The following is a 25,743-nucleotide window of genomic DNA, read 5'->3' on the forward strand; positions in this document are numbered from 1 at the left end:
CAGCGCCCGGCGGGGCGGCCCGCAAAGGGGAGGGGGGCCGGGGCCGGGGCGGGGCCGGCGGCGGGAGGCCGAGTCGCCGCCATAAAAGCGGAGGCAGCGAGGGTAGCTCCGCTCGTCGTGCTCGCTTGTCTGTGGCTGTTACGTGCGCCTCAGCCCTGCCTGGCCGCTAACATGGCGCTCTCCGGCGACCCCCATTTCAAGAAGCTGGTGGAGTGGCACAAGGCGAACTCCTCCAAGCTCGTCCTGCGGCAGCTGTTCGAGGTCGACAAGGATCGCTTCCAGAAGTTCAGGTGAGGCGGGGCAGCCCCCGCCCGCCCTCGCCCGCGGCTGAGCGGGGCAGCAGCCGCCCCTGCCCTCCCCCGGGACCGCCGCGGCCCGCCGGGCCCTCGGGCTGCTGGCGCGCCGGGCACTTCCGCGTGCGAGGCCCGAGGCTGTGTGGGGCTGGCTCCCTCCTTCCCTCCCTCAGGTGGCCGCTGCCGGGGAGCCGGGGCCTCGCCGCGGGCGGGCGAGATGCGCCCTCCCGGCGGGGCCGCGTTTTCCGCGGGGGCGGGCAGAGCCCCGCATCGCCCCCCTCCCGCCCGAGCGGGGCCCGCACCGCGCACACAGGTGGCTGCTCGGCTCGCCGCCGCTCCCGCCGCCGTGCGGGGAGCCTCGGGGGGGCGGCGGCTGCCGCCGGCGGGAGCCGCTCCGGCCGGTCGGTCGGAGGCCGGTCGCAGGCCGGGCACATGCGCCCGGGGCCGGCAGCGCCCCGCCGGGAGCGCGGCGTGGGCGGGCGGGGGGCAGGTGGCGGGCGGGGGGGGGGCCGCGCCTTGGCAGCCCCCGAGGAGGGCGGCCGTGCGTGCGTGTCCTTGACTCAGCCTTGCAGCAGGGTACGTGCCGGGAAGCACAGCGCCGGGCTGCGGCTCGCACAGCGGCATTCTGGGTCCTTCGCTTCTCAGTGTCTCGCAGCCCTGTGCTTAGTCATGATAAGCTCCGTGATAAGATCGCGAGGAGCCATCCACCCGCGTGCCCTACCTGTCGGCAGTACGGCGGTGCCTGCCCCTGCCCTGGGGTGGGGAAGGGGGGATGTTTAGCCCTCCCTTGCCTCATGCTATCCCTGTTACAGAAAATGCATTGCAATGTATTTTTGCTAGAGGAGGAAGTAAGAAGTGGAAACAGTACGATAATGTTCAGCGGTTTCATCCTGTGAAGTGGGACTGATGTTTTCTGTACGCTGCAGACTGTGCTGAGGAGTCGTGTCTGTGGTTATGTTGTTGGACTACACCAGCAACCTGAAAAATGTAATACTATGTAGATGCATTCCTGACTTGAGATTTAAGGCCTGGATAATATAGATACAGTGAGCTTCTGGTTTTGAGTGTGGAGATAAGACTTGTTGCATGTATTGAGCTTCTCACTAGCATCCTAGGTAAAGTGACTTTTCTTTCCTTTTGACCTCAGTAGGTACTTCTTACATGGTCCTTGAACATCACATATCAAGTCCTGCATACCAGTTAAAGTTAAAATGTCACTTGCATTGATGGAAAAGGTATGCTAAATTTTTGGAGTATTGACTTCGTCTGGCTCTTCTACCAGGACTCTCTATATTGTTAAAGGACTTTATTAATATTATATTGTACAAATCTACTAGCTCTTCTCTAATAGAACTAGTTCTGATTGCAAGTTTCCCTTATCTCCAGTATATCCACAGAGGCTGAATTTGGCAACATCCTTGGGACAAAGGAAAGCTGAAGCAAACTAGCTAAATAAATCAGAAGGTATAATCAAGAGGTTTCTTATAAGGTTCCTTCCTGAATGGCTTAAGCAGGTACTCTTCTTGGGGATAGCCCTGCATCTTAATCTCATTGGCTGTTACTTTAATATTGTCCAAGCTACTCTAGCCATAAAATACACTCTCTCAATCTCAAATAGTCTGTATTTAATTGCTCTTGTGAAGGTGTAATATTCTTAGAGTTTTCTTGAGTGTTAGACTGTCACTGTGTACAGTTAACCAAGGAGAAGATATTTGGCAACTGTTGGTTCAGGTACACATGCTCATCTCCAACGTGTTTTCTCCATGCTGAAAGTAGTCAGTGTGTCTCCTAGAATGTGTTTATCAGATTTTTTGCGAAATGTTCTTTACAATGGTTATCTGTTTCAAATAGCTGTCCAACTTAACGTCCTTTTGTGCTGCCCATAAGGATAGGAAATAGTTAGTGTTGTAAATTTACTTAATTGATCTTAATCCTTTCTTTTCATTATTTCAGTCCTGTTTCCTGATAGACCAACACATTCTAGACTATTGGGAGAACTTTCTCATAGCAAAATACAATTGCAGAACTGACAGCCTGGGTTAGTTTGACAGATCTGCTTCTCACTGATTGCCACTTTTTGAGCCAGATCAGCAGGATGATGGTAGTTGACATCTGTTGAAAGCCTAAGCGGTCTGGAGGTTTGGCCACAAGGTCCTCTCTGTAGTTTGCACCTCTCTCTTCAATTGAAATTAATCATTATGAATACATTTCAGCTAGTTCTGCTAGGTATTATCATAAAATCATTGACTATCTCTCTTCCTTTAGAAGGAAAAGAGAAAATTTTACCCATGTAAAAGTGCTTCCTGATACTGGTTCTGGAGGAGAGATTTCAGAGTAGTGTGAATAATTTTTAATCTGAATATTTTATCTCTGAGCGCAAGTATCTATCTAATGCTATTATAAGAACCTTACACTCACTGATTGTGTTCTACAGAATATAGATAGAAGATCCTTTCTTCCTTTTTGTCCTTTTTTCTTCCTCAGAATTTGTAGGTCTTGTTTTCCTGATAGGGAGTGTAGTCAAACCTGTAGGGTACACCTTTGGCTTTCTTTGCCACCCAAATGTAAGGTCTGGTAGGAGCAGTGGGTCTTAACGACATGGGTTGTTCACTAGAAAAACTCTAGTAGTTTTGAAGGGGGTAGAACTGATATGATGCAGCCGTTGTAAAACTCAGCAGATAATAGCCACCTGGATGCTGATTAAGGTACTCTTAATGCAAATAGCTAGCACAAGATGTAAAGCACTAGTATTACGCTCCTGCTAGTTGGCTTGTCCATTGTGAAGGATCAGAAAGAGCCTCCGATCTAAATGGAACACTTGCCACCAAGGATTCCATGTGTAATAATACATTTAGGGGTTACATACAGCTTCTTTAGTTTGTGTTTAGATGGGAGATAAAATTCTGAGATGCTGCAGGTGACCTTCCGCTTAAGGGCTGCATCACTTAAACGTGGATGTGGCTTACGTGACAAGGCTCTTGTTCCACCTGGGTAGCGCTACCGTTAGCTGCTGCATTGCAGAATGGGTAGTGTAGCAGAATACAACTGAGCTGCAGGGTTTTGGGCTTCTGTTTAAATAAAGGGTGGATCTCTTGTTGTAAGGGTTTAAGATGAGGTTACGTTGCATGCTGTGTGTTCCACCTTGTGTGTGGGAAATTAGATCTGGTAGACACTGCTTGCTTTTTTTGCATGAAATGTCTTGGGATGCCATCTTTCTGCAGTTTCTTCAAATGAGTAGTGATTTCAATCCAGCCAGAATTTCATGGATACTTTGTCTTCTAGGTCTAGTGAGATAGATTTTTATTCATATAAGTAAAATAACAATGAATTGTAGAAGTAAGGCATATGTCAGGTAAACAAAGAAAAGATTGTAAGGATTTCATGTTCATGGAGTAGAACACTGGGAAAGACTATCTTTTATATTTAAACTGTAGATGAGAATTTTAAGAGGAGTTCTTTAAATTGAAGACATGTTAGTATACTAATGGCCTTGCTGTGTCATTAGTAAAATGTGTTCAAATCTGAGACCTGTCTGTAAATAAATTGCATCAAATCTCAAATAGAAAGACTTCCAGGATTTGTTCTTATTTTTCTTCTGTACTGCATCAATAAATAGCAAATTTGGCAGGTGAGTGGTAATAGTCCTTCCCTTAGCTACCCATATTCCAGGTATCCTTGTACTGGATGGTCAGGGTTTCAGAATTACTGTTTGCAGCCCACTGAAGAGAAGGGTGATTAACAGTATTGGTACTGTTTTTCCTTACTTGCCTTGTGTTCTTGCCTATAAAAGAAACACTCTTCTAAGATTGTGCTTGAAGACACCTTTCTTTCCTTATTTAGTGTCTCTTGTATTTTAAGACCAGAAAAAGGACATGTTACTGTGGTTTTTTTCTCAAGTTAATGAAACCACCCTAATGTCTAGGCCTTGCTGATTATTACTGTTATTGCAAGTTCAGCTCCATTCTTCCTTTGCAGAATCTTGCCTGCTCTGTCATTTTATGTCTGTTTGGAATAGCAATTATGCCATGGTTTGTCCCTATGAAGTCTCTGGCATACGTGGTCACTGAAATAAAGAGTGTGTATTTCTGTGCTCAAGTATGGGGAAAGAAAAAGCAGGGGAAATAATGAACGATGTAGAAACATTGAGAATTTAGACACATGCAATTTCCTGTGGGTTGTGCCTGTGGAGCAAAAGCGAGTAAGATATAAAAGGACTTCTGTGAATTACTTACAGAGCTTTGATTCTTCAGTTTAGAGTAAATGTGTATATTTGGCTGTAAATTAGTGCAAAGAAGAAACGGGTAAAAACTGCTGCAAAGGACTAGAGGGACTGTAGAACTTCTCACATAGATACAAGGCTGGTAAATACAAACAGGCTGATGTAATTCGTATTGGGCTACCATTTCTGTGTCTCGTCTCAGATGTAAACCTAAAAGTGCTTGTATTTTGAAGTGTTAGGCTGTAGGTTTTAGAGGAGGACTGGTTAAATAATCAGAGACTTCCACTGAGTCAGTGAGGAGAGTGAGACTACACCATGCACAAATGGGGTTTAATTCTACATAGTAGCTGACAGAATGTTTCTGTACATTAAGTTGTATAGATTTAAAAATCAGGCTTGTTCAAGTATTCATATAAAAGAATGACTATATTTGTTGAAAGGACCTGTGGGATTACAGTTTAATTTTTTTAGCAGCAAAAGAATGTGGTAAGCCTTTTACCTATGATATATTATGAAAAAGCTCATTATTGCTAGAGAATGCTAGTGGCTCAGTTAAAACAGAATGTGATTGTCCAACTGTGCATTAAATATACTTCATTGTATTTGGACTTTCACAAGCAGAAAGTGGACATTATAATTTAGCTTGTTGAAAACCATGGTCTTCAAATAAAACTACACTCTAGTAAGTAATTTTGTGAAACTTGTGGGGCAAATCAGTCCCTCAGGACATCTTTACTAACTTAGTATAATTAGGATTCCAATTATTTTTTTAATCTGTAGAGGGGTTATCATTGTCCTGCTTAAAACAGTCACTCTTCAGGAATGTGCAATTAAACAACCTGTTTGTTTTCACAGCTTGACTCTGAATACTGATCATGGGGATATCTTACTGGATTATTCGAAGAACCTTGTTACAGAAGAAGTGATGAAAATGCTGATGGAACTGGTAACTCTTTAAAATGCTGAATTATAAACCAAATAGGTTTTTTTTTAAATAATTTTTACCTGCAACTGATTATTCTAGCATTGCTTATGTACATTTGGCTCTGAATTTGAGGGACCATTGAAGTTAAAAGGCATCTGTTTACAAATCTTGGCACTGTTCAAAGTCTTGCATTGTCCTTTAGCCCCAAGGTACAAGGCCATTTTTCAATGCGCAGATCTGTTTCTTGTACTCACTGAAAGTTTTTTTTTTTGTCTGTGTAACAGACCAGCTGGCATATGGTACTGTTATTGAGGTCTGCAGTAAAATGAGAGATTCATATGAAGTTGTAAGAGAAGGTGATGTCTTCTATACCTGCAATTGAAACAATACTTCATATATCATGTAGTCTTAGTTTTGAGATTCATTTGTAGTTGGATGTATTTTAAGAAAGAAGTTTGTGTCGCTAACTTCAATTTAACATGGTGTCCATATTTAACTATTCCTTAACTATTGGTTCAGCCAAAGGCTTAGACCAGATAGGACACAGCTTTTTAAAAAGGGAAGAACTAGCAAAAATAGCCATAGCAAAATTACTTTTGCTACTCTTCAGTAGCAAAATCTAAGCTGGTACAAAGAATCATTAATGAATGCTTTAGCAGTATGACAAGATACAATGAATCCATCTTAATTACTCAATTTTATCTTAGTCATTCACCACATGTTATTGTGTAACCTCTTAAGGAAGTAAACAGCCTGCATAGAAATACTTGCTTTAAAATAGGAGCATCAATTTTTAAGCTAGAATCTAGTGGGTCTTTTAATCTAATATAATAATTTTTGTTTCAGTGTCTTATGTGGTAAATGTTCACCCTCTTTACTGTAGCTGGACCTTTGTAGTGCATGTTGACTTCCTACTATTTTTAAGAGGAATCTATTTTTACATTTCTCAGGCAAAGTCAAGGGGTGTAGAAAGTGCCAGAGAGCGCATGTTCAGCGGAGAGAAGATCAACTTCACTGAGGTAAGGCTATTTCTGTCCATGGTTCTTCCCCTCAGTTGTGCCTATATATTATGGATGTTCATGTGTCTGTGTAAGAGAAGTCTTGAAATAACTCACTCTAATTGCTACTCTGAAATGCTGAGTGGTTGTAATGTTTGCTGCACTACTGACATGAGAAATTTTTAAAGCTCTGACAAAGAAGAAAAAAGCATGTGAATAAAGCTATTCAATCCTCCCTTCAACACACATCTTAATTTTTTTTTTTTAGAGATTTTGGTGGTATATTTTTCTTCTTGTCTTTTTCCCTCTTCTGTAGAGAGGAAGATGAGTTAGATCTTGCAAAGGGCATGGAGCAGAGTATTGCATTCCAGGTATCCCTTACATGCTTTTGCCTAATGTCAGTGTTCATAAAGCCTAGTAAACTGCCTACAAAGTTTCCGTGAGGATAGTGCAAGACTTTCTGCTTTGGGTTGTTGATGCTACTTATCTTTAGGTATGTTTAACAGTAGAGGCTATAAACAATCTTGGGAAATTAGCCACCTACTTCAGTAAGAGGATGAGTATCTTCCTCTCTTTGTATATCTGAAGGTTGTAATTATGGTTAAATCTTCACTTAAAACATGCAGAAAACCAACTGTACCTTTTTTCTGAAATTAAAAATAGGATGAAAACTGGAAACTTAACAGTATAGTGTGATTTATTAGTCTGCCTTAAATATTAAAGGCTATTTAGTATTTTGAGGTAAATTCACAGAAATTGGTATTTCCTTTGATTTGGTTATTGACTGATTTAGCTGCTGCACAAGCTGTTTGCTTAAAATAACACAGCTGTTGGACATTGTATTGTTCGTGAATGCTACGTGTATATAAAAGTGCACAGACAAACAGATAAAGCTTCACTGGAGAAATGGTTCCTCTTCCTTCTGTATTAATGCCTTCAATTCACAGATGTAATTCTAGCTAGTGAAAAAAGCAAGCGGGGAAAAGAGGGTGATAGATTTAAATCTACCTGGAGGATTGTTTTCTCAATAGTGCCTCTCACTAGCCTCATGTAACACAAATTATTACAGGGTTAGCCCATCTCTGACCACATATTATGGAGTTATATTTCATTGTCTACATGAGAGCAAACGTAGCAGCTGAAGTCTTCTCAGAAGGATGCAATTTTCACAGAAAGCACTTAAACACAATATTAAATTGTGATGTGTTTGGCTTCTGCTGCTAGCTTCCTCTTATGCTACTATCTTGATATGGCAAATTTATATAGCAATTACCTGCATGATAAGTCTAGAAACATCTTTTTCATTATCAGGCTGTTTCTCATTTGCAGTCAGAAGTTGACTTGAAATTAGATTTGGTTAGTTTAATTTTTTCTGTTTGTTTAGACCATCAAATCAAATTGGTTTGGCTCTGGAATGTGAGCATGTGGACAATGTGAAATTGTCGTGAAACCTCAAAAACAGGATGCTGTCAGAACAGCATGACTGAATAAACCTAAAGTAATAAGACAGAAGGGAGCTGCTTACTGGCAGGAACTGACTTGTCTACTGCTCTTGTTCTGATTTAGAACATTTTTTAGCTATTTGTCTGAAGTATTTAAGACTTGTCTGTATTTGGTGCTGCAGGCATTGGCTACATGGTGTGTGCTTATGTGGAAATTCTTTATAGTGCACCCAAGTGTGTCATTGCCAGGTGTTTGTCCCAGATGAGTTAAAACTTGCAGCTTCATATGCTACAAAGACAGTGCATTACAAGGTAACTCATCTTTCCACTCATTATGGGGACAGTCTTCACAGCCCACCTGATATTTAGAAAATACTTCTGTTTAACAGTAGACACTAGGTCAAATATGACTGCTTCTCTTGATCAAGACAAAGGTTCCTTCAAGCCTAATAGTGAGCAATATTTAACAAATAATACCATTCCACATCTGAGTGTTGCAAAAAACGTGCCTCTGTTCACCCCAAATTTAAGTTGGTACACTTTGACAATTAGCAACTGAAAGAGCTTTTTCATATTCTAAGTCAGTACCACCAACTCAATGATTTTTAAATTAGCATTTGGTATTTAAATCATAACTTGGCAGTTCATATTGTCTGTGTTGTCTTTGTCTCACAATGCCTCTCATTGTAGCAAGGAACAATGAGGCAGAGCAGACTAATTTTTTAATTTGTTCATTAGTATTGACTAACTCCTTCATTCTAGATTAAAGCTGTTAAGTTCCTAAACAGGCGAATCACAGGCCAGATTTCAATGCTTTGACTTGTGTATAACTGGAGAATTAATATAAAATGATGCATGCTAACAGATTTTTTTTCTCATAACACAACTACTACCTACATATCTGGTGTGCAAGTATTCAGGGAACATTTACTTGTGGGGAGTGGATAGAATGATGTGGCTATTGTATTCCTTTTTTGTCGAATGTTTAAATACATATTTGTCTGTTCCTATATGAAATAGACTACTCAGGATAATTGAGAAAATGTCAGAGAAAATAACTTTGGCTGCTTGTTATAATTGATTTTCAGTATCGTCATTAATAGGAAACAGCTTCATCCTTGTATACCTGAAGCATGCCAAAATAATGAAGATCACTGAGTACTGAATATTGCTGAATTCTGAACCTCAATCATTAAATGCTTTTCAAGGGCTCTTGAGCTTTCTTTTCAAAGTAAACAAATAAGCTATTTGTTTGCTTTGCATATTATGCTTTTGTAAGCCCTCTCACTAGTGAAGTGAGAGGCTGATTTAGATAGCAGGTGATGAGTGTGTGTATATACACATACACACACAAACTACTGCTCTACTAATTCTAGTTAATGTAAAGGATTTTTAAGTCTTGAAGATTGTACTGCCTTCTGGATGAGGCACCTGAGGCCCCTGGGTACAATTTGGAAATAGCTTCATCAATTTTTTTTCCCCTTCTTGTTTCAGAACCGAGCTGTGCTTCATATTGCTCTGAGAAATCGTTCCAATGTGCCAATACTTGTAGATGGGAAGGATGTTGTTCCAGAAGTAAACAAAGTGTTGGACAAAATGAAACACTTCTGCCAGGTATAAAGTACCACCATAGTTTATTTTTCATATATTTGTTCTATACCCAGCCAGGTTCTTGTATGTGTATTATGAAGCATTGATTGTAGGCTGTTTCACATGAATTGTTGTGCCATTGTTTCAGGCTTATAATAATTCTGGCTCAAGCATGGAGTTGGAGCTGGTTTTAGTATGATTCACTTTTCTCCCTCTGTTCCCAGTTGGATTTTTCTTTAAGGGGCTCTCTAGATCTTGCTCTTTTAGCAGTAATCTTGCATTTACTTCAGAAGTATTGTAAATCATGAAGAACCATTCAAATATTGCCTTATTTCTTCTCGCTAATTTTTCAACTATTTGACTCTATCAAGTAGAAATTGCCTTTTAAAATTTGTGTAAAATCAGGAAAGAGGTAGAAGCTCCCAGCTCACTTGCAGTTTGATTATGCTCTAGTTAAATAGGAAATCTTCTAGTTTTATGTCAGATTCCTTTATGATTCTATTCTGCTTGCAGCTTTAGCAGCATGGAAGTTTTTTGTTCCCTAGTTAAATACAGCAGTTAATGATTAATGAAGATAATGTTTAATTGTTCTTTGATTCAGTACGCCTTTAAAATGCAGGCATCTGTCAGATCAGTTGAGGAAATGCTCTGAAGAACTTCATGCAATATTCTAACAAAGTCAAATTTGTGTGATAAAACTAATCAGTAAAAGCTGACTGAATAGTTTTAGTGCATTTTAAACATGGCTGTGAGGAACTGAACCTGCTTGGTTGCTATTGTGAGTCTTATCCAGGTGGTAGTGGCCAGTATCACTGTCAACTCATACTTGTTAACCTGTACAAAATGAGCCTGGATTATGTCCAGTTCCTAATGGATAAATGCCAAAACCACAATAACGGACACTAATTGGTTTGAATTTGGTAGTTTCTTCAGATAATGTCAGAATTGATTAGCCACAGAAATTCAATGGTCTGTTTTCCACTGTAGAGTTTTTAGCTGATTAAGAATTTCAGTAGTGCAAAAAAGTTTGCACTAGTGCCACCCTCTTTATTGCTAGATGGTTTCAGTCATCAGAGCCCGTGAATATCACTTTCCATGCAGCTGTATCTTCCCTGCAAAATAAAAATCATGTTAAGCAGTTCCTTTGGAAAGGTTAACAAAGATGCTTGTTTCAGTTGACTCATGTAAGCAGATGGGATTTTAAAACTATGCCAACATCTACAGGCTTCAGGAATGGTGTATACTAAAAATGGATCTTCTGTTTGGAAAAAATAAGCTTTAACTTAAACATCTGTAGGGAAGAAGAGCAACTATCAGCATAACCAGGTGATTTGTTGTAGAAAAACAACTTTAGAGCTGGGAAATGTATGTATAAGTGTGCATGATACTAGAAAGATTCCTTTTGTGATTGGAACAGATTTCATGCACGGGAGGTACATGATGGACAAATTCAATGCAGTGTTTTAGTATTACTTAGTGATTGTAATTTTGTTTGTCGGAACTCTCATAACTGTTAAAACAGCAAGAATAGAGCAGAAACCAGTATTATGTGCTGTTAAGGTAAAGCCCAGAAATAACTCTTAATGCAAAACATACATGCAATAGAAAAGCTTTCTGAATGTTTGGTTTGCCAATAAATCTCTATCTCCATGGCTTTATTCATGTTTTAATGTCTTCCGGTTTAGTTAGCAAAGTTGCTTCTAGTTAAAGACACTTAAAGAACCCCTTTAGGTTCAAATATTTGTTGCAAATAGTTTAATGCCCAAGATTTTTCCATTTTTAGCTTGATTTCTCTTGCCTTTGCCAACACTCTGTAAATGCTATAGCAGTCCACACAGGAGACTTTGATCTTGCAGTGTGTTTTTAAATATGTGCATTAGACTTCTAATAAAGTGTCATCTTAGACATAACCAAATGTCTAGCTAAGAAGGTAGCTTTGAGTGTAGGTTTTAAAGTCTAGAATCTTAAGTTGTCTTTGGAAACTTTCTACAACAATGCCTGAAAACACAGCCTATCTCCAATGTTAGAATTACTAACTTTAGTGTATGTGTAGTCATTGCGATTTTTTTGTTTTGTTTTGCCACAGAGAGTCCGTAGTGGTGAATGGAAGGGCTACACTGGAAAGGCAATCACTGATGTGGTCAATATTGGGATTGGTGGCTCTGACTTGGTAAGCTCCTGACTTCTGTACATCTTCCACATCTTTTTGTGCGTGTACATGCTTGCAATGAAGACAAAAATCTAATTGTTGCTTCTGTCCAGGGCCCTCTGATGGTAACTGAAGCCCTGAAACCATATTCCAAGGGAGGCCCTCGTGTTTGGTTTGTATCCAACATTGACGGTACTCATATAGCCAAAACCCTGGCTGAGCTTAAACCAGACACTACACTCTTCATCATTGCATCAAAGGTATGTCCAGTACAAGCACTGGGGTGTGACTTTCTCTAACTGTTAAGGATTCAGTCAGAATAGAGACCTGTCCACAAGAAGATCTAGATCACGGACTTCTAGTGTGGACTATTTCTAGACAGGCCCGCTGGGAGTCATCCTAAACTTGCAGTACAAGCTTGTGTTGCTACTGAAATACCTAGGGATCCAGGAGTCAAGTGCTGAAGATGACTTAACCTAAACAAGTAAGACACATGAGCAATTTCATGTTGTCTAGGGTCTATTTCTCAGTCAACACAAGTTTAAGCTTTAAGTCTTGCCTTGCTAAGAACTTATTCTGTAAATATAATTGCTAGTTGCCATCTTTGAGGAATGCTTCTGTCTTAGCAGAGGAAACTGATGAAGACAAACTTCATAGTTATGTAACTTGAGGGTCGCCTTCATTTGTAAAGCACAGTAGAACCTTTTTGCTGTTGAAGACAGAATCTGCCACAAATGAACATGTGTGTAATGCTGGCCATGCTCTACGGTGGTGCTCATTATCTTATCTTGGCGATACTGCAGCTGAGCAACAACTTATGGAGTAATAAGGAAACTTCACAAATTAATACTAATGGTCACTTTGAATAATTGAGTTCAAGGATCACGGTTCAAAGGCTTAGACGATTGCCGAATTGAAAGAGTAACGCTTCAATTTCTGTTTGCCAGACTGCAGTTAGATAATTGGATATATTTGGAAGAGGATGAATGACATTTTTTTGGTTTTCCTAACAGGCTTGTGTTTCATAATGAAATATTTCTGGAGATGGATGAGAGTAGGTTGAATGTAGTGTTCACCCTTAAAGCTAAATTTTGATGGTTGAGTAAATCAGAATGGTTGTAGATACTTGCAAAACTGCATGACTGAACTTCTGTGCACACTTCACGAAGCAGGAAAATGTTTTCCTCTAATCAGCAAAATAAAATTCTGGCAAGAGTCTTAGCAGAAGAGAGTGTTCCCACATGAAAAATTAGGAATTGAAGAACAAGAGGACAATCCAGTTAGGTTACCCTGTTTTGATGCTCAATTAGTTCCTTTTTAGTTGAATGGTAAAACTTCATATTTGGTGAAAGACTAAGAAAATCTCAGTCTCAAGGTTTTGCATAACAGTTTGGGGGAGGGAAGGTAGGAAATGGTGAATAATTATTCCAGTTCCAGATACATGCTAGTTTAAAACTAGACAGGTAAATCTGGCAGCGCTAATCTCCACTGCATTGATAAGGTTGCTTTTTTGCTGAAATCTGGCAGCAGCTGTCTATTACGAACATCTAGAATCACTCTGCTCTGATTATCTGGAACTTAGGATGTTTTAGCAGCCTGAACTTGTTTCAGTTTTAAGTACAGTGTTTTATATACTTCATTGTTTTACAATGTGCAGACTTTCACCACCCAAGAAACTATCACCAATGCAGAAACGGCTAAAGAGTGGTTCTTACATGCTGCTAATGATGTAAGTATAACACGTTTAGGTTATGTAACAGAATGCAACAGCTTTTCATTGTGCAGTTTCTCCCTGGTCATTGTGTGCTTTGGAGCAGAGCCAATAGCTGCCCAAACATAAGCTATATAGCTCAGCAAATGCTGTACATAAAACATTTCAGTGCTTCGTGATTAGTGACAGGCTGTTATGTCCAATCAAAGTGATAAACCCACTAGTTTTTCATTATAAATGGTTGTCATGCATTGTACCCCCAAGTCCTGCCTGTTAAGGAATAGAGTATAGCATTTACCTTAGAACTGGCTAATAATTTGGTGGAACCACTGACATGGAAATCCAAGAATATGGTGTTCATGTGGCATTGCCTTCCAATTCTTGGCAAATCTTTAAAAACTAGAAATGAAGCTATGGTTGGAGTGATGCACTGACATTTCTATGGCAGATGGCTGTGCTATGAATAGAAACCTTGTATTTGGCTCATTCTCTCCCTATTTCTAACCTTGAAAAGAAAAAAGCAGATACTGCCTGCTCAGGTTAAGATGGTCTTTAACCTGTTCCAGTCAGGGTAGCTATACTTAGTTTGAAAGCTGGGCATTGAAATTCCTTGTTCTGCTACTGTTGCACACAACTCATCTTTGTTCCCCAGAAACTGAAAGACCAAAGTCTAAATCTGGAGCTTGAGATTTATCAGTAATTCTAGTTGTCTTGATCTTTTGACCCTAGCTGGAAAGGTAGCACATGTACAACAAATTCCATCTACTCCAAAGTGGTGTTAGTGATGTTCCAAACTGATAACATACACTTAAGGAAATAGCGTGCTCCTCTAAGTAGTGACTGCTTTGAGAGGGCTTCATGAGAATGTTATCAGAATACTATCTTCAGACAGGCATGCTGCCAAATCCCACATTGAATGTGAATAAGATGATTTCAAGGTGATAACACAAAAATAACTGATGATAGTCAATGGTATTTTGTTTAAGTGTAAATGGTAGCAGATCAGCTTTATGACCAGAAATCAAAATAATTAGCATTCTAGATCTAACTATCTGTTTATTTTTATTAAGCCTTCAGCTGTGGCCAAGCATTTTGTTGCCTTGTCTACCAATGGTGTAAGTATAACAAATCAATTTTATTTTTTATGTACCTTTAAGATGGGCTTACTAACTGGATTTTAAAATGAGGCTATCTTTTAAGACATCATTACTTGAATACCAATAGTTAGCCTTTCTATTGAAAGGAAGTATATTTTTTTTCTACTGAAAATAACTGGAACGCTTGCAGAGTAATGAGCTATAGCAAGATTGGACCTTCGTTATAGATTTGTGCTTTTTCTGCTAGAGCTTTAAATCTGAAATCAAGGTATCTCATACTTGAAGTGACTGTCCTGTTATTAATGAGTGTTACCTGTAGTTGCTTAAGTGTGTGTGAATGCAGTTATGTGAACAAATATTACTCTCCTAGACTCCTCAAGTAAATGCTGAAGTGATGCAGGTAGTTTGTGTGAATAATCTGTAGCATATGATGAGCATAATGTACCCTGATGCGGTATTTCGTGCAAAAGTATGAAGTAAAAGACCAATAGCAATTAGAAAAAGACTGTGCAATAATTGAGAGGCTGTCAGGTACTGCAGCGTGAAGTTCCTTGCTTCCATTCCGGTTCTGTTAAATGTAAACTGAATGGCAGTCCAACTCTTTAACTATATTGCCACTTAGATTGACCAGAAAATGAGTGTATGTCATTAATTTTATTTGAGACTGCTGAATAGTGAGAGCGATCTCTGGAAATGAAGGTCTACTTTTTTCTGATGGGTGCTATGTATTTTTAAAATAGAGGATGTAATTGGGGAATTGTGTATTTAATAGGTACCCAACTTGTGCTTTTTATTTGCTAGACATAAAGCTTTTTAAGAATGTTGGTTTTACTAATGGTGTTCTTACATGTGTTTTTTATTCTAGCCTAAAGTTAAAGGCTTTGGAATTGACCCAGAGAACATGTTTGAGTTCTGGGATGTAAGTAAATGTCTAATATTGTGTGGTAGATGTTAACTGTTAGAATAATCTAACTTGCTTCAGAAAATGTTAAGTAGATGTCAGGAGACTGCCAAACCTCCTGTTTTAGTAGTTGTATGCTCTGTACTGAAACAATTGAAAACTTGTAACTAAAGGCAAATTGAGAACATGTCAGGCAAGCAAAACAGCCTTGTCTCTTGGCCATGCCATTAAAATCCTGCAGTCAGAGGTCTGAAGAGGAGCCTTCTGTATTCTTGGCTGTCTAATCAGCTGTTGGGTAACAGGAGATACAAGTCTTAGCTCATTCCTCTGTGTAAGTAGTTATTATAAGCTGTGACATTTGGCTGTTGGGGTCTACTGTATATAATCTAGGCCTGTAAAGGTCAAACATCAGAAATGGGAGCCTAATTTGGTATTTTATAGCAGTTGCATATTTTAAGTATACTGCCCTTAGTCTTGGCCTTTATACTTGATCAGAAACAGGTTGGTTTATGTCTCATTGACCATGTGCCTGACAAACTAGGTTTTTTAAAGCTGCTGTTTAGAAACTATCTAGAGCACTGCCTTTCCCTGGATAGTGTTATAATCTTGCTGAAGCAGGCTTTGCCTATAGAGGAGTGGTATTAGGAAAGCAGTTAATACAAGCTGCAGATTTAGTATTTGGAAGTGAACTGGAATCATCAAGGGATCTGCTTCAACAGATGTGATATAAATCAGACAAATGGATAACTTTGAAGTCTCAAAAAAATGCATACTTAAGGATTCATTGGGGGGGGCTACTGTAAGGTGCAGGTTCCCTTGACTGTGCCATATAATGTGTAGTAAATTAACACCAGGAAGAATATTGATTTTGCTGAAAATAGTCTAAACACATGATGCTATTTCCTAGTAGTTTGAATAAGTTTGAATTTAAAAGCCTTGCATGTGCCCCGTCTAAACCAATCTCTTGTTTTCAGTGGGTTGGTGGCCGCTACTCTCTGTGGTCTGCCATTGGTCTCTCCATTGCCCTGCATATTGGTACGTATTCCTATGATGTAACAATGCCAAGAGTTAATGTTTGCTTCAGGAATATAACTACAGAATGCATTAACAGTGGATTGTGAATCGATGTGGGGCAAATATTTTACCCAGCCTAGTCTGAGTAGTTGGATGTTTGTGCTAAAAACCAATCTGTAATGCAATGGAAACATTGAGATTTTAGTACTGTAAATGCAGTTTTGGAAGTTACCCATACTTAGGTACAGATAGTCAAATTGCATCTCTCTAGTCACTTGTATAGCCAAAAGTGCCTGATTTATGTAAGGCTATGTCAAGGTTGAAAATTAGACCTTGCAACTGACATTTCTAAACTATTTAAGAGTAGGGCATTTAGTTTCCATGAGTACATACACACTAAACATCAAAATCCTATGTCTCCAGTTCTGCATACGAGCTCTGTTTAGCATTGTTAACTATTTCCTTCTCCCACTACTTCCTTTTGTCCCCAGTACTTGTTCTTCTAGGCTATAGGGCCTGATGATACAGGAATGCTGTTTCTATCTGCAGTTGACTGTGGAGCAAACATAGACCCTCTAAATTGATCCCTACCGACTTGTATTGTTATGGGATAGCATTGACATTTCTGAGGCAGATCTTGCATGCAGGTGGAGAGTACACAGTGAATGTCAGAGCTCTAAGGTCTGCTGTTTCTTGGTGAGCAGGCTGTTCAGCAGCTTTGCATTTGTTCACTCATCACTTCTTGCAGATATTTAGTCTGAAACCAGAACATAATTTATTTTTCTAAATAAAAGCTGGAATTCCCTTCGACTGAGGTTAGAAGGAAAACCACTGGTTTTGGTGTTTTTGGAGTGATACGAATAGGAGTTGTCATGTGTAGAAAAACCAATGTGATCAGCAAAATAAACTTCAGTCAGGCACTTACTGTTTTGTCTGCAATAAACTGTTCAGCTCTGCTGTCAGACAGATTTGGTGCTGACTGCTGACATGCCAGTCTATCTGCACTTCTTGCTCTTACATCCTTCATCTCCCAAAGCTGGCTTCTGACCATAGGTACAGCTGCTGCTTTCATTGCCACACACTTCACTGCCATCTCCATTTTTCCGTATAAGAATCAGGATTTGTGGCTTTGCAGGAAAGGATGGTATTACTTAAACTACTCATTAGTGAAAATGAATGGTGAAATAAATTAAATACCCTAATTATAGAGCAAAGAAAACTCAGGTGAATTGTTGAGAACAGGGCAGCAGGGGGAACCTTTCTCTTTGAGAAGACCTTATTACAATTGTTTCTCCTCAGACCAACACAGAAATCCCTGCTGTACTAGCCTTGCCCTGTTTTTTTGGGATGTCTCTCCCACTGTGACTAAGTGTTCAAACTTGCTGAAAACTATGTAGCCTTTAATACAGAGTCTGGTTTTAATGCCTCTGTTTTCCTTCCAGTTGCTCATTCTGCCTGAATGGGGATTTTAGGCAAAGGTTTTTGAAGGATGTTTCATGAAGTTGGACTTGCTCTGAAGTCCAGGCTTTAATCATAACTAAATATATCTGGCTTATGGGATGCAAATTTCAGGAGAAGTCAAAGTGCAACTTTAAACTCAATTAGTAGTTGAGAGCCTTGCTGCATACAAGGAATCTCGACTGTTTTACAATTGTCTCTACAAGAAAAATCCAGTTTGAGTTGTAATAGTAAATACAAACTGACTTTTTCCCTTGTTAGGTTTTGACAACTTTGAGAGCCTGCTTGCAGGAGCCCACTGGATGGTGAGTGTGGGATGCCTATTTCAGATGTGCTCCTCTTAACAGAGTTGTTAGTAAGTAAGACAACTGAAGGCAGGTTGGTTTCTAAAGTTCAGCTCCCCATGGCCTCTCAATGCTTTTAAAACAACTGTGCTTGGGAAGCGCTCTCTGGATGAAAAGAACAAGAAAAACAATTTTAAGAGCTGGGAGGGATGACGATTGCTTTATCAAAACTGTAATTCCCTTCCTTTGTGTCACATAGGATAATCACTTCCACACTGCCCCACTGGAGAAAAACATGCCTGTTCTGTTGGCCATGCTAGGGGTCTGGTATATAAACTGCTATGGATGTGAAACCCATGCCCTTCTGCCCTATGACCAATATATGCACCGCTTTGCTGCCTACTTCCAGCAGGTAAGGCTCAAACAGAGCAAAGGTTTCAAGAGGCAAATACATAGGTTGCTTCTGTCATGATTCTAGAACCTGTATGCATGTGTCCAGGTCAAAATTGCAATTACTTAAAATCATGCAATCAAGGGCCTAAAGAGACTGGTGCCAAGATTGATATCAGCTTGTTTGCTCAGTTGACTTAGATTTTTTTTTTTTCCCCTCAGACCTCCATTATCATGGTGTCCATAAATTAAGCAGCTATATCCCTGATACTTATGAAATTTCCATAAACAGCAGCACTCACTATAGCTGAAGTATGTATGGAAACTTGTACTGATACTGTGTGGTTCTGCAAGAAAGGTGATACTACCCTTCCCTTCTTTTAGGGTGATATGGAATCTAATGGCAAATACATTACCAAGAAAGGCTCTCGGGTGGACTACAGTACTGGCCCTATTGTGTGGGGAGAGCCTGGCACAAATGGGCAGCATGCTTTTTACCAGCTCATTCATCAAGGTAAACTGAAACTATTCAACACCTTGTTTTGGAATTAAATTCTGAATGGCTGCAAAGCTGGAAGAGTCTGCAGAATTGACACTGGTTTACAGGTTGGGCTCTTATCTAACCTAGCATCACGTTGCTATGGTGCTCTTAATTAGTGGCTTTAGAAGGTTACAAGATGCAGGTTTTAATTCTACAAGAAGGAGCTGAGAACTAAAGCTGAAACTACTCAGCTGTATTGTTACTTCTCACTGCTGTTAATAAAAAAAGCTTTTTTAAAAAGCTTTTTAAAGTAGCTGAGTCTTCCAGTAACTGAAAATGGGGTGAGATTTGAAGATTTTTCTAAGACTTTCCTGTTGCAGGGTTATTAACATGGCTTTTCTTACAGGAACTCGCATGATTCCCTGTGACTTTCTGATCCCAGTCCAGACCCAGCATCCAGTCAGAAATGGCTTGCATCACAAGGTAATAAGTTCTTTGTCAGGACACCCATATTTTCTTGTGGCTGAAGGCACCAAAGCTTTCTCAGTATTGCAGTGTGCGAGATTTCTAAATGTCCCTTTGAAACTATACACATAGGCTCTGCGAACATTCACTATAGGTTTGAAAATATCTAAATTATAATTGCATATTATATGTAATACCGTAGTACTTTCGTTCTTGAAGAAATTGCAGCCACAGTTCTTGGGGCAGATTAATTGTGTGGCATATTGGCCTACTGAGGCTGGAAAGAGTTGAGCAATTAAGTATTTGGAGAGAAAATTCCTTGTAGGAATTTTAAGTGTAATTCTTGCAGAGTAGGAAGAAGTGAATTCTCAGAGCTGATGAAAACATCTTTAGAGAGGCTGTTGCAAGTCTTTAGGACAAAACTTAGTGAGTATACTAGCACAGCTAGGGCGATAGCCTTCTGCACATAGATATCTTTTTAACCAGTCCGATTTATTTAGTTTAATGTATCATCCAACTAAGGATTTTCAGTGAACCATGTCTGACAATTTAAGTTCCATAGATGGAAGTATGGCCATGTCTACTACTTACTGCATACTTCAGAAAAAGCATGTTTCCTCATTAAATTTCAATCTTGTCATGATTTCAGATTACAAGTGCAATTTAAATTGTGTAATAGTAATTTTTTGTCAAGTAACACCAAGTACAGGTGGAAGTTTTGGAAGATGACTTTGCAAAAGAAGGGGAGAAAAGGTTTCATTCAGCTGTAGGTATAGTAAGAGTTTATCTTCAATGTAATGGGTAGGACAAAACCACACATGAATTTGCAAGCTAACATTAGGCAGGGAAGAGGAAACTAAAAACTTCTACTGTATTGGTAGGGATTGGTATATGGTATGCTGTGAGGATTTTCCTTCATATAGAGTAAATACATCTTAGCTGGCTACCTTTGACCAATCTTTGCACCTGGCTTTCCATGCATATGGTGTAGCATGGGATAAAAGTATAGACTATACTGGGTGAAAGGGGTGTGTGAAATCCTGGCTCCTTTGTTCTCACTGGGAGGCTTGCTGTCAGTTTCAGCAGGGGCAGGATTCTGCAAAACAGTTCTGGTTGTCTTTAGATACATGCTCTAAAATAGTAATCAAGTTTCCTGGCGCTCTGAGGTAAAAAGCAATAGTGGGCATTATACAGTTTAAAACTACTGCACATTTTACTGCCATAGTGTTAAAAATGAGTTGTAACTCCAGACTGTCTCAGTCTAGATTCAAGCACCAGGTATCACTATTCCAGCTAAGGAAACATAGCTTCAGTTTGTTTTTATTTCTACCTGCTAGATCCTTTTGGCCAACTTCCTTGCTCAGACTGAGGCCTTGATGAAAGGAAAGACTGCTGATGAAGCTCGTAAGGAACTTCAAGCGGCAGGACTTAGTGGAGATGCTCTGGAGAAGCTTCTTCCCCATAAGGTAACCAGGCTTGGGCACTTCACAGCTTTCCTCTGGCTAGATACTGTGGTGGCAAGGGCATTGTGTTGCTTTGCTTGGTGGAGTTTGCTGATGGGGCAGTGCCCTCCGGTGGCTGTCAAGTGCTACTGTCTTGACAGCCCTGAAGGTTGTATTACAGGTCGTAGCTTGTCAGGTCTAGTGGAGCAGTCTGTGAGTGGCACTCCTGCTAAAGCATGCTGATCTGGAAGCCTTCTGAGGCATTTCAGAAAAGATGAGCTCTCTCATCACTGCCCCTGGGATATTGACTTGTACTTTACTTCTTCCTGTAGCTCATAGTAGCCAGTAATGGTGCTTGGAGATAACATTTTGCCATTGTGTTTGTAATAAAACGTGAAAATGATACAATTTTCTGGTTGAAGTTGTTAGCCTTTAAAGCTTTCAGCATTTTGTATTTGCTGCTAATACAAATAATTCAATGTGGGCTACAAGGAAAATATAATCTGCCAGTTTGTGATGTGAGTCTTACAGAATAATAAATAACAATGTAACTCTTGTTTTGAAAGGTCTTTGAGGGAAATCGACCAACAAATTCCATCATGTTTACAAAACTCAACCCATTCACTCTGGGAGCCATCATTGGTAAGTAAATAGATCTCTCATCTGTGAATACTTGTGAAGATATTCTGATAAACTTTATTGATAAATCTTTTTTTTTTCTGCTTATAGCCATGTATGAGCACAAGATATTTGTTCAAGGAATTGTCTGGGACATTAACAGTTATGACCAGTGGGGGTAAGTCTTTGATCTGTTTCTTGTATGCTTATTTACTGTGGTATTTCTTAATCTGTCATGACTTAGAGAAAAGACAATGAAAAAATAAGTGTTATACTTAGAGCAAATGATTATAGGATAGTTTTAAATGAAAACAGATTCTCTGGGGATAAGTCACCATGTATCCTTGTTCAGCCATGCATAATGACTTTGTAGATACAATTTGGTGAAGGACCTTTTAATTTGATTAAAAAAAATACTATGAATGCAGGAAAGAGTCAGTAATGAGTAAAATAGTCAAGCAGGCTGAACACATGCTCTGAGAATTAGAAAGGGGAAATAATTTCCCTTAGAAAAGGGGAGGAAAAAAAATATTTTACCTCTAGAAACATTTAGTAGGCAGTTTGAATGGTATCTGTTAAGCAAAACCTCTTAATTTTCCTATACTGGAGATACAAGAACATTCTTGGCAGATGCCTTCATATATAGGAGCCCTAGGTCTAATGCAGGCTGCACCTGTGACCAAGGTTCATGGTAGAGCTCCATGTGGAGAACAGAAGCTTCACAAGGAGTTTGTCACTATTAAAAATGGAAGACTTAATCAGGAGCTAATCAGATTTTTTTAATCCATAGTGATATATAGCTGTCCAACATACTGTATGGAGACTTATGCAGGAAGAAAGAGCAATTGGGAAATGAGTAAGATTTTTCAGGTGAAACCTGCCTATGCTGTGAGGAGTTATTTGGAAGAGAAAGTTTGCTCTGCAGGCCTAGAATAGCAGTTCACACTAAGCTCTCTTCTTAAAAGGCTGAAGGATAGGTCGTCTTTGTATATGTTTTCTTAGAGCTATGCTACTACAGCAAGTTTTTTTAACTAAAATATCGTAGTAGAAAGTGAAAATGGAAAATTGTCTAATAAAAGCTGATGTCTGCTATAAACTCTGAAATCAGGAGGGGGATATAGGAGTAAGTACAGCTTTTACTGCAACACATCAAAATCTAGAATGGTATCCAAAACTAACTAGGGAATGTGGGGATGCTGTAGAACCAGCCTACTTTCTTGCAGCTGTTGGAATATCCTAGATTCTTACCCTGTCTGTGGCTGTAACTCCTGGATAGCATGCTGTAGTGTTGGGGAAGGCTTCCAGGCCTGCAGCTCAGCTGTTGTTTGTCTTGATGCTACAAATAAGTGTTCTGAGTGATGTCATGTTCAACAGTGAACAGTAGCAAGCTGAATGTGTTCTGCATTGGGGCAGGCTGCATAACACAAATGAGTACTGAAAGGGAAAAGATTTCTGCTTAACTTTTTAAACAAAACTTTCTCTTTTTAGACATCCTGTAATTTGAGAGCTCTCTGTTCAACTAAGCAGCTGTGAGAACTCCAGTTGTTCATTAATGCAACAGAGTTGAATAATATTAAACTTCAGTAATTTGTGAAGGGAAAAACATATATCAGTGTTCACTGTCAAGTTACTTTTTACTGGCACCTATTTTTAACATCAATGGCTTTTAGTAAATACTGTAAGTTGTTAGCACTAATGTTGTTTTTCTTCTTTCTTCTCCTGCTTTTATAAACGCAGAGTTGAGCTTGGAAAACAACTTGCCAAGAAAATTGAGCCTGAACTGGAGTCAGATGCTCCAGTAACATCTCATGATAGCTCAACAAATGGGCTCATCAATTTCATCAAAAAACACAGAGCCTGAAATGAAAGAATTGGAAGACATCGACAATCTCACCACCGAATACCCAAATCTGTTGTAGCTGTGCTTTTTTAGCCACTTCTAACAAAAATAGCACTTTACAGATGTAGCTTCTCCACTTGTTGCAGTTAATCTTGTTGCGTCAAGTGTTGCAAATGAAAACTAGTTTTGTGAAATCCAGAGATTGTATAGTTGCTTTCTATTTTTGTGGCTGTTAATCTGTAAAGTGCAGCTGGTATGTTCCTCAGTTCTTGTCCCTCAACTTCCTCGAAGATGATCACATACTGATATTAGAAAATAAAAGGTATGATGATGAGTAAAATTTCTTCACTCTGTATCTTAAATGTTACTAGGTCTGCACTTCAGCCTTACTGACTGTGTAAGGTCCTCTGAAGCCAAGTAAACTAACTTCTGTCTTTTTGGACTGGTTCTGCTGTAAGCTGGAAACTAGAATGTGTTCCAAGAATCAAATATACAGCTGTAGATTGTTCATACTGCATGACTTGATGCATTTGAGTGAGATACACTTTTTTTTTCAATGCTACTGTGAAAAGGAAAGTTTACTAATGTTTGGTAAAAGATCTCTTGATTTCTCCATAAGCTATGGAAGCCCTGTGTGGGCACCTGTCTGAAAAGGAAGAAAGTTCCTGGAGTGACAGTGATATCTTAATTTTCCAAACAGTTTTCAAGAGTTTGTGAAGCATAAGCTTGGGATCACTTGCAGAAGAAATGTATTTTTGGTGTCTTCCAGAGGCAGTTTCTCTCACTCTTCTTAAATCAGCATCACTGTTTCAACAACAACAACAACAAAAGACTAGAGAACAACTTCCCTATTCATAAACAAGTTGCTTATATCCTCTTTCATTCTCTACCACTGTTAACCCCTCTGCTAGCAGACTGGCATGCTGTGGCTATTGTTCTGTAATACCTTTAATAAAGGTAAGACACAAGCTTTGAAAGGAAAAATGAGATGTTAACTGTCGTTCTCATACCCTGAACTCTTCATGACAAATGCTACTGTGACTTCAGTGTCTGAGCTTGAAACTCTTAATGCATGTTTGCTGCACAGATTCACTGGTAGGATGAGAAGCTTGATCTCGCTGATGGTGGCACACTAACAACTCCATAGTGCTGGGCCATCTGGCTGCATGCATCTGAGTTGTTAAACTTGGACTAAGTATATATAATGCTTAGATGCTTTGCTTTTGATCAGCTTTATAAAGCAATTTCTCCACATAAAAGATGGTCACAAAAAGAACCCACTAGAGGGAGGCATCATATTTTCTTAGAAGGTCTTAAACCTTTCATCCAGCTGTGCAAAAGCATGTGCTAAATAACTTCATCCTCTTTCTGTAGAGGTAGGTGTGAGGTGAGATCTTTTTGTGTAGATGCCTATCATCATTTGAGTGGTAAAGCCCATTGTTTTGTCCTAGTGATATTGTTTCACCTTTTGTCTGTGCCTCTCTTGAAAATCGGACCCCAGTAACTTTTCTTGGAGAAGAAAGGAAGCAGTATGTATTCTCTAACTCCTTGGTTATTCTCTAACCATGGTATTATTTCCAAAACCTTTTTTTTTCTTGCAGAGTGTTTACTGGTGTGAAACATAACACACCTGATGGTTACTCATCAGCTGTTTTTGCTACCACCCTTTAGCTCAGCAGCATGAAGATCGAGTCACTGTTCCTGTGTAATGAAACACTACTGCAGTGGCGTGTTTAGACCCAGTCCTCGAGGCTTTAAAAAAAAAAGTTCATTTTAGAAGCATTTCACCATTTTCCCCTTGGAGAAAAGCAGAGCTCTCTCCGATACCAATGAGTCCGGGTGTCCAATTTTAATTTTCGGAAAGAGGCTGACAACGGGTGACGCGGGGCCCTCTGCTGCATGCGGCGCTGCCCCAGGGCAGGGCCCCAGCTCGGGGGAGGGGCAGCGGGGCGCCCCCTGGTGGCGCGGGGCTGTTGGCTCTGTTACCCCTCCTGTCAGGTAATGGTGGGCGGGGCGGAGGCCTTGGCCTTGGCCTCGGCCTCCTCCGAGGTGCCCTCGGGGCTGGATTTTTGCAGGCCCTCCCTCGCTCCAGCGAGTCCTTGCTCATGTAAGAGCTCTCAGGACTGCCCCTTGGGTGCGGATGGTATTTGCTAGCTGACGATAAAATTACCAGGGTAAGTGAAGCACTGCTTATCGGCAACTTGCAGGTTCATCAACCCGGATGCCAAAATTATTACCTTAGAGTTTACAGAGTGTGAAAATGACTGCTCCGTGGCATAACTGCTCATGGCTGTAGTCAAACACAGGATGAAAATACTAAAGAAGCTTTAAAAGGAGACTTTTTTTTTTTCCCCTGCAGCGGTTGAAGAGGGTGTGATTGGAGAGGTCACAAATAACATGCTAGGGAACAGGCTGTGGCTACGTTT

At 39.9% G+C, this 25,743-nt stretch overlaps 1 protein-coding gene across 1 annotated transcript; it reads left to right on the plus strand.

The window, feature by feature from the left end:
* On the plus strand, positions 1 to 23,657 carry GPI (glucose-6-phosphate isomerase). The gene is made up of 18 exons (XM_087740643.1): positions 1 to 290; positions 5,368 to 5,458; positions 6,388 to 6,456; positions 9,372 to 9,491; positions 11,554 to 11,637; positions 11,730 to 11,876; positions 13,274 to 13,345; positions 14,398 to 14,442; positions 15,290 to 15,343; positions 16,300 to 16,360; positions 18,059 to 18,102; positions 18,341 to 18,493; positions 18,856 to 18,985; positions 19,359 to 19,435; positions 20,755 to 20,883; positions 21,426 to 21,501; positions 21,589 to 21,655; positions 23,215 to 23,657. The coding sequence occupies exons 1-18, from the start codon at positions 172 to 174 to the stop codon at positions 23,336 to 23,338; spliced, it is 1,662 nt and encodes a 553-aa protein (XP_087596769.1). The 5' UTR covers positions 1 to 171; the 3' UTR covers positions 23,339 to 23,657.
* Positions 23,658 to 25,743: the final 2,086 nt, after the last annotated feature.

This window comes from Nipponia nippon, unplaced genomic scaffold (assembly GCF_047370975.1).
Source record: "Nipponia nippon isolate SJK-2023a ecotype South Korea unplaced genomic scaffold, ASM4737097v1 scaffold_7, whole genome shotgun sequence".
Classification (NCBI taxonomy): Eukaryota; Metazoa; Chordata; class Aves; order Pelecaniformes; family Threskiornithidae; genus Nipponia; species Nipponia nippon.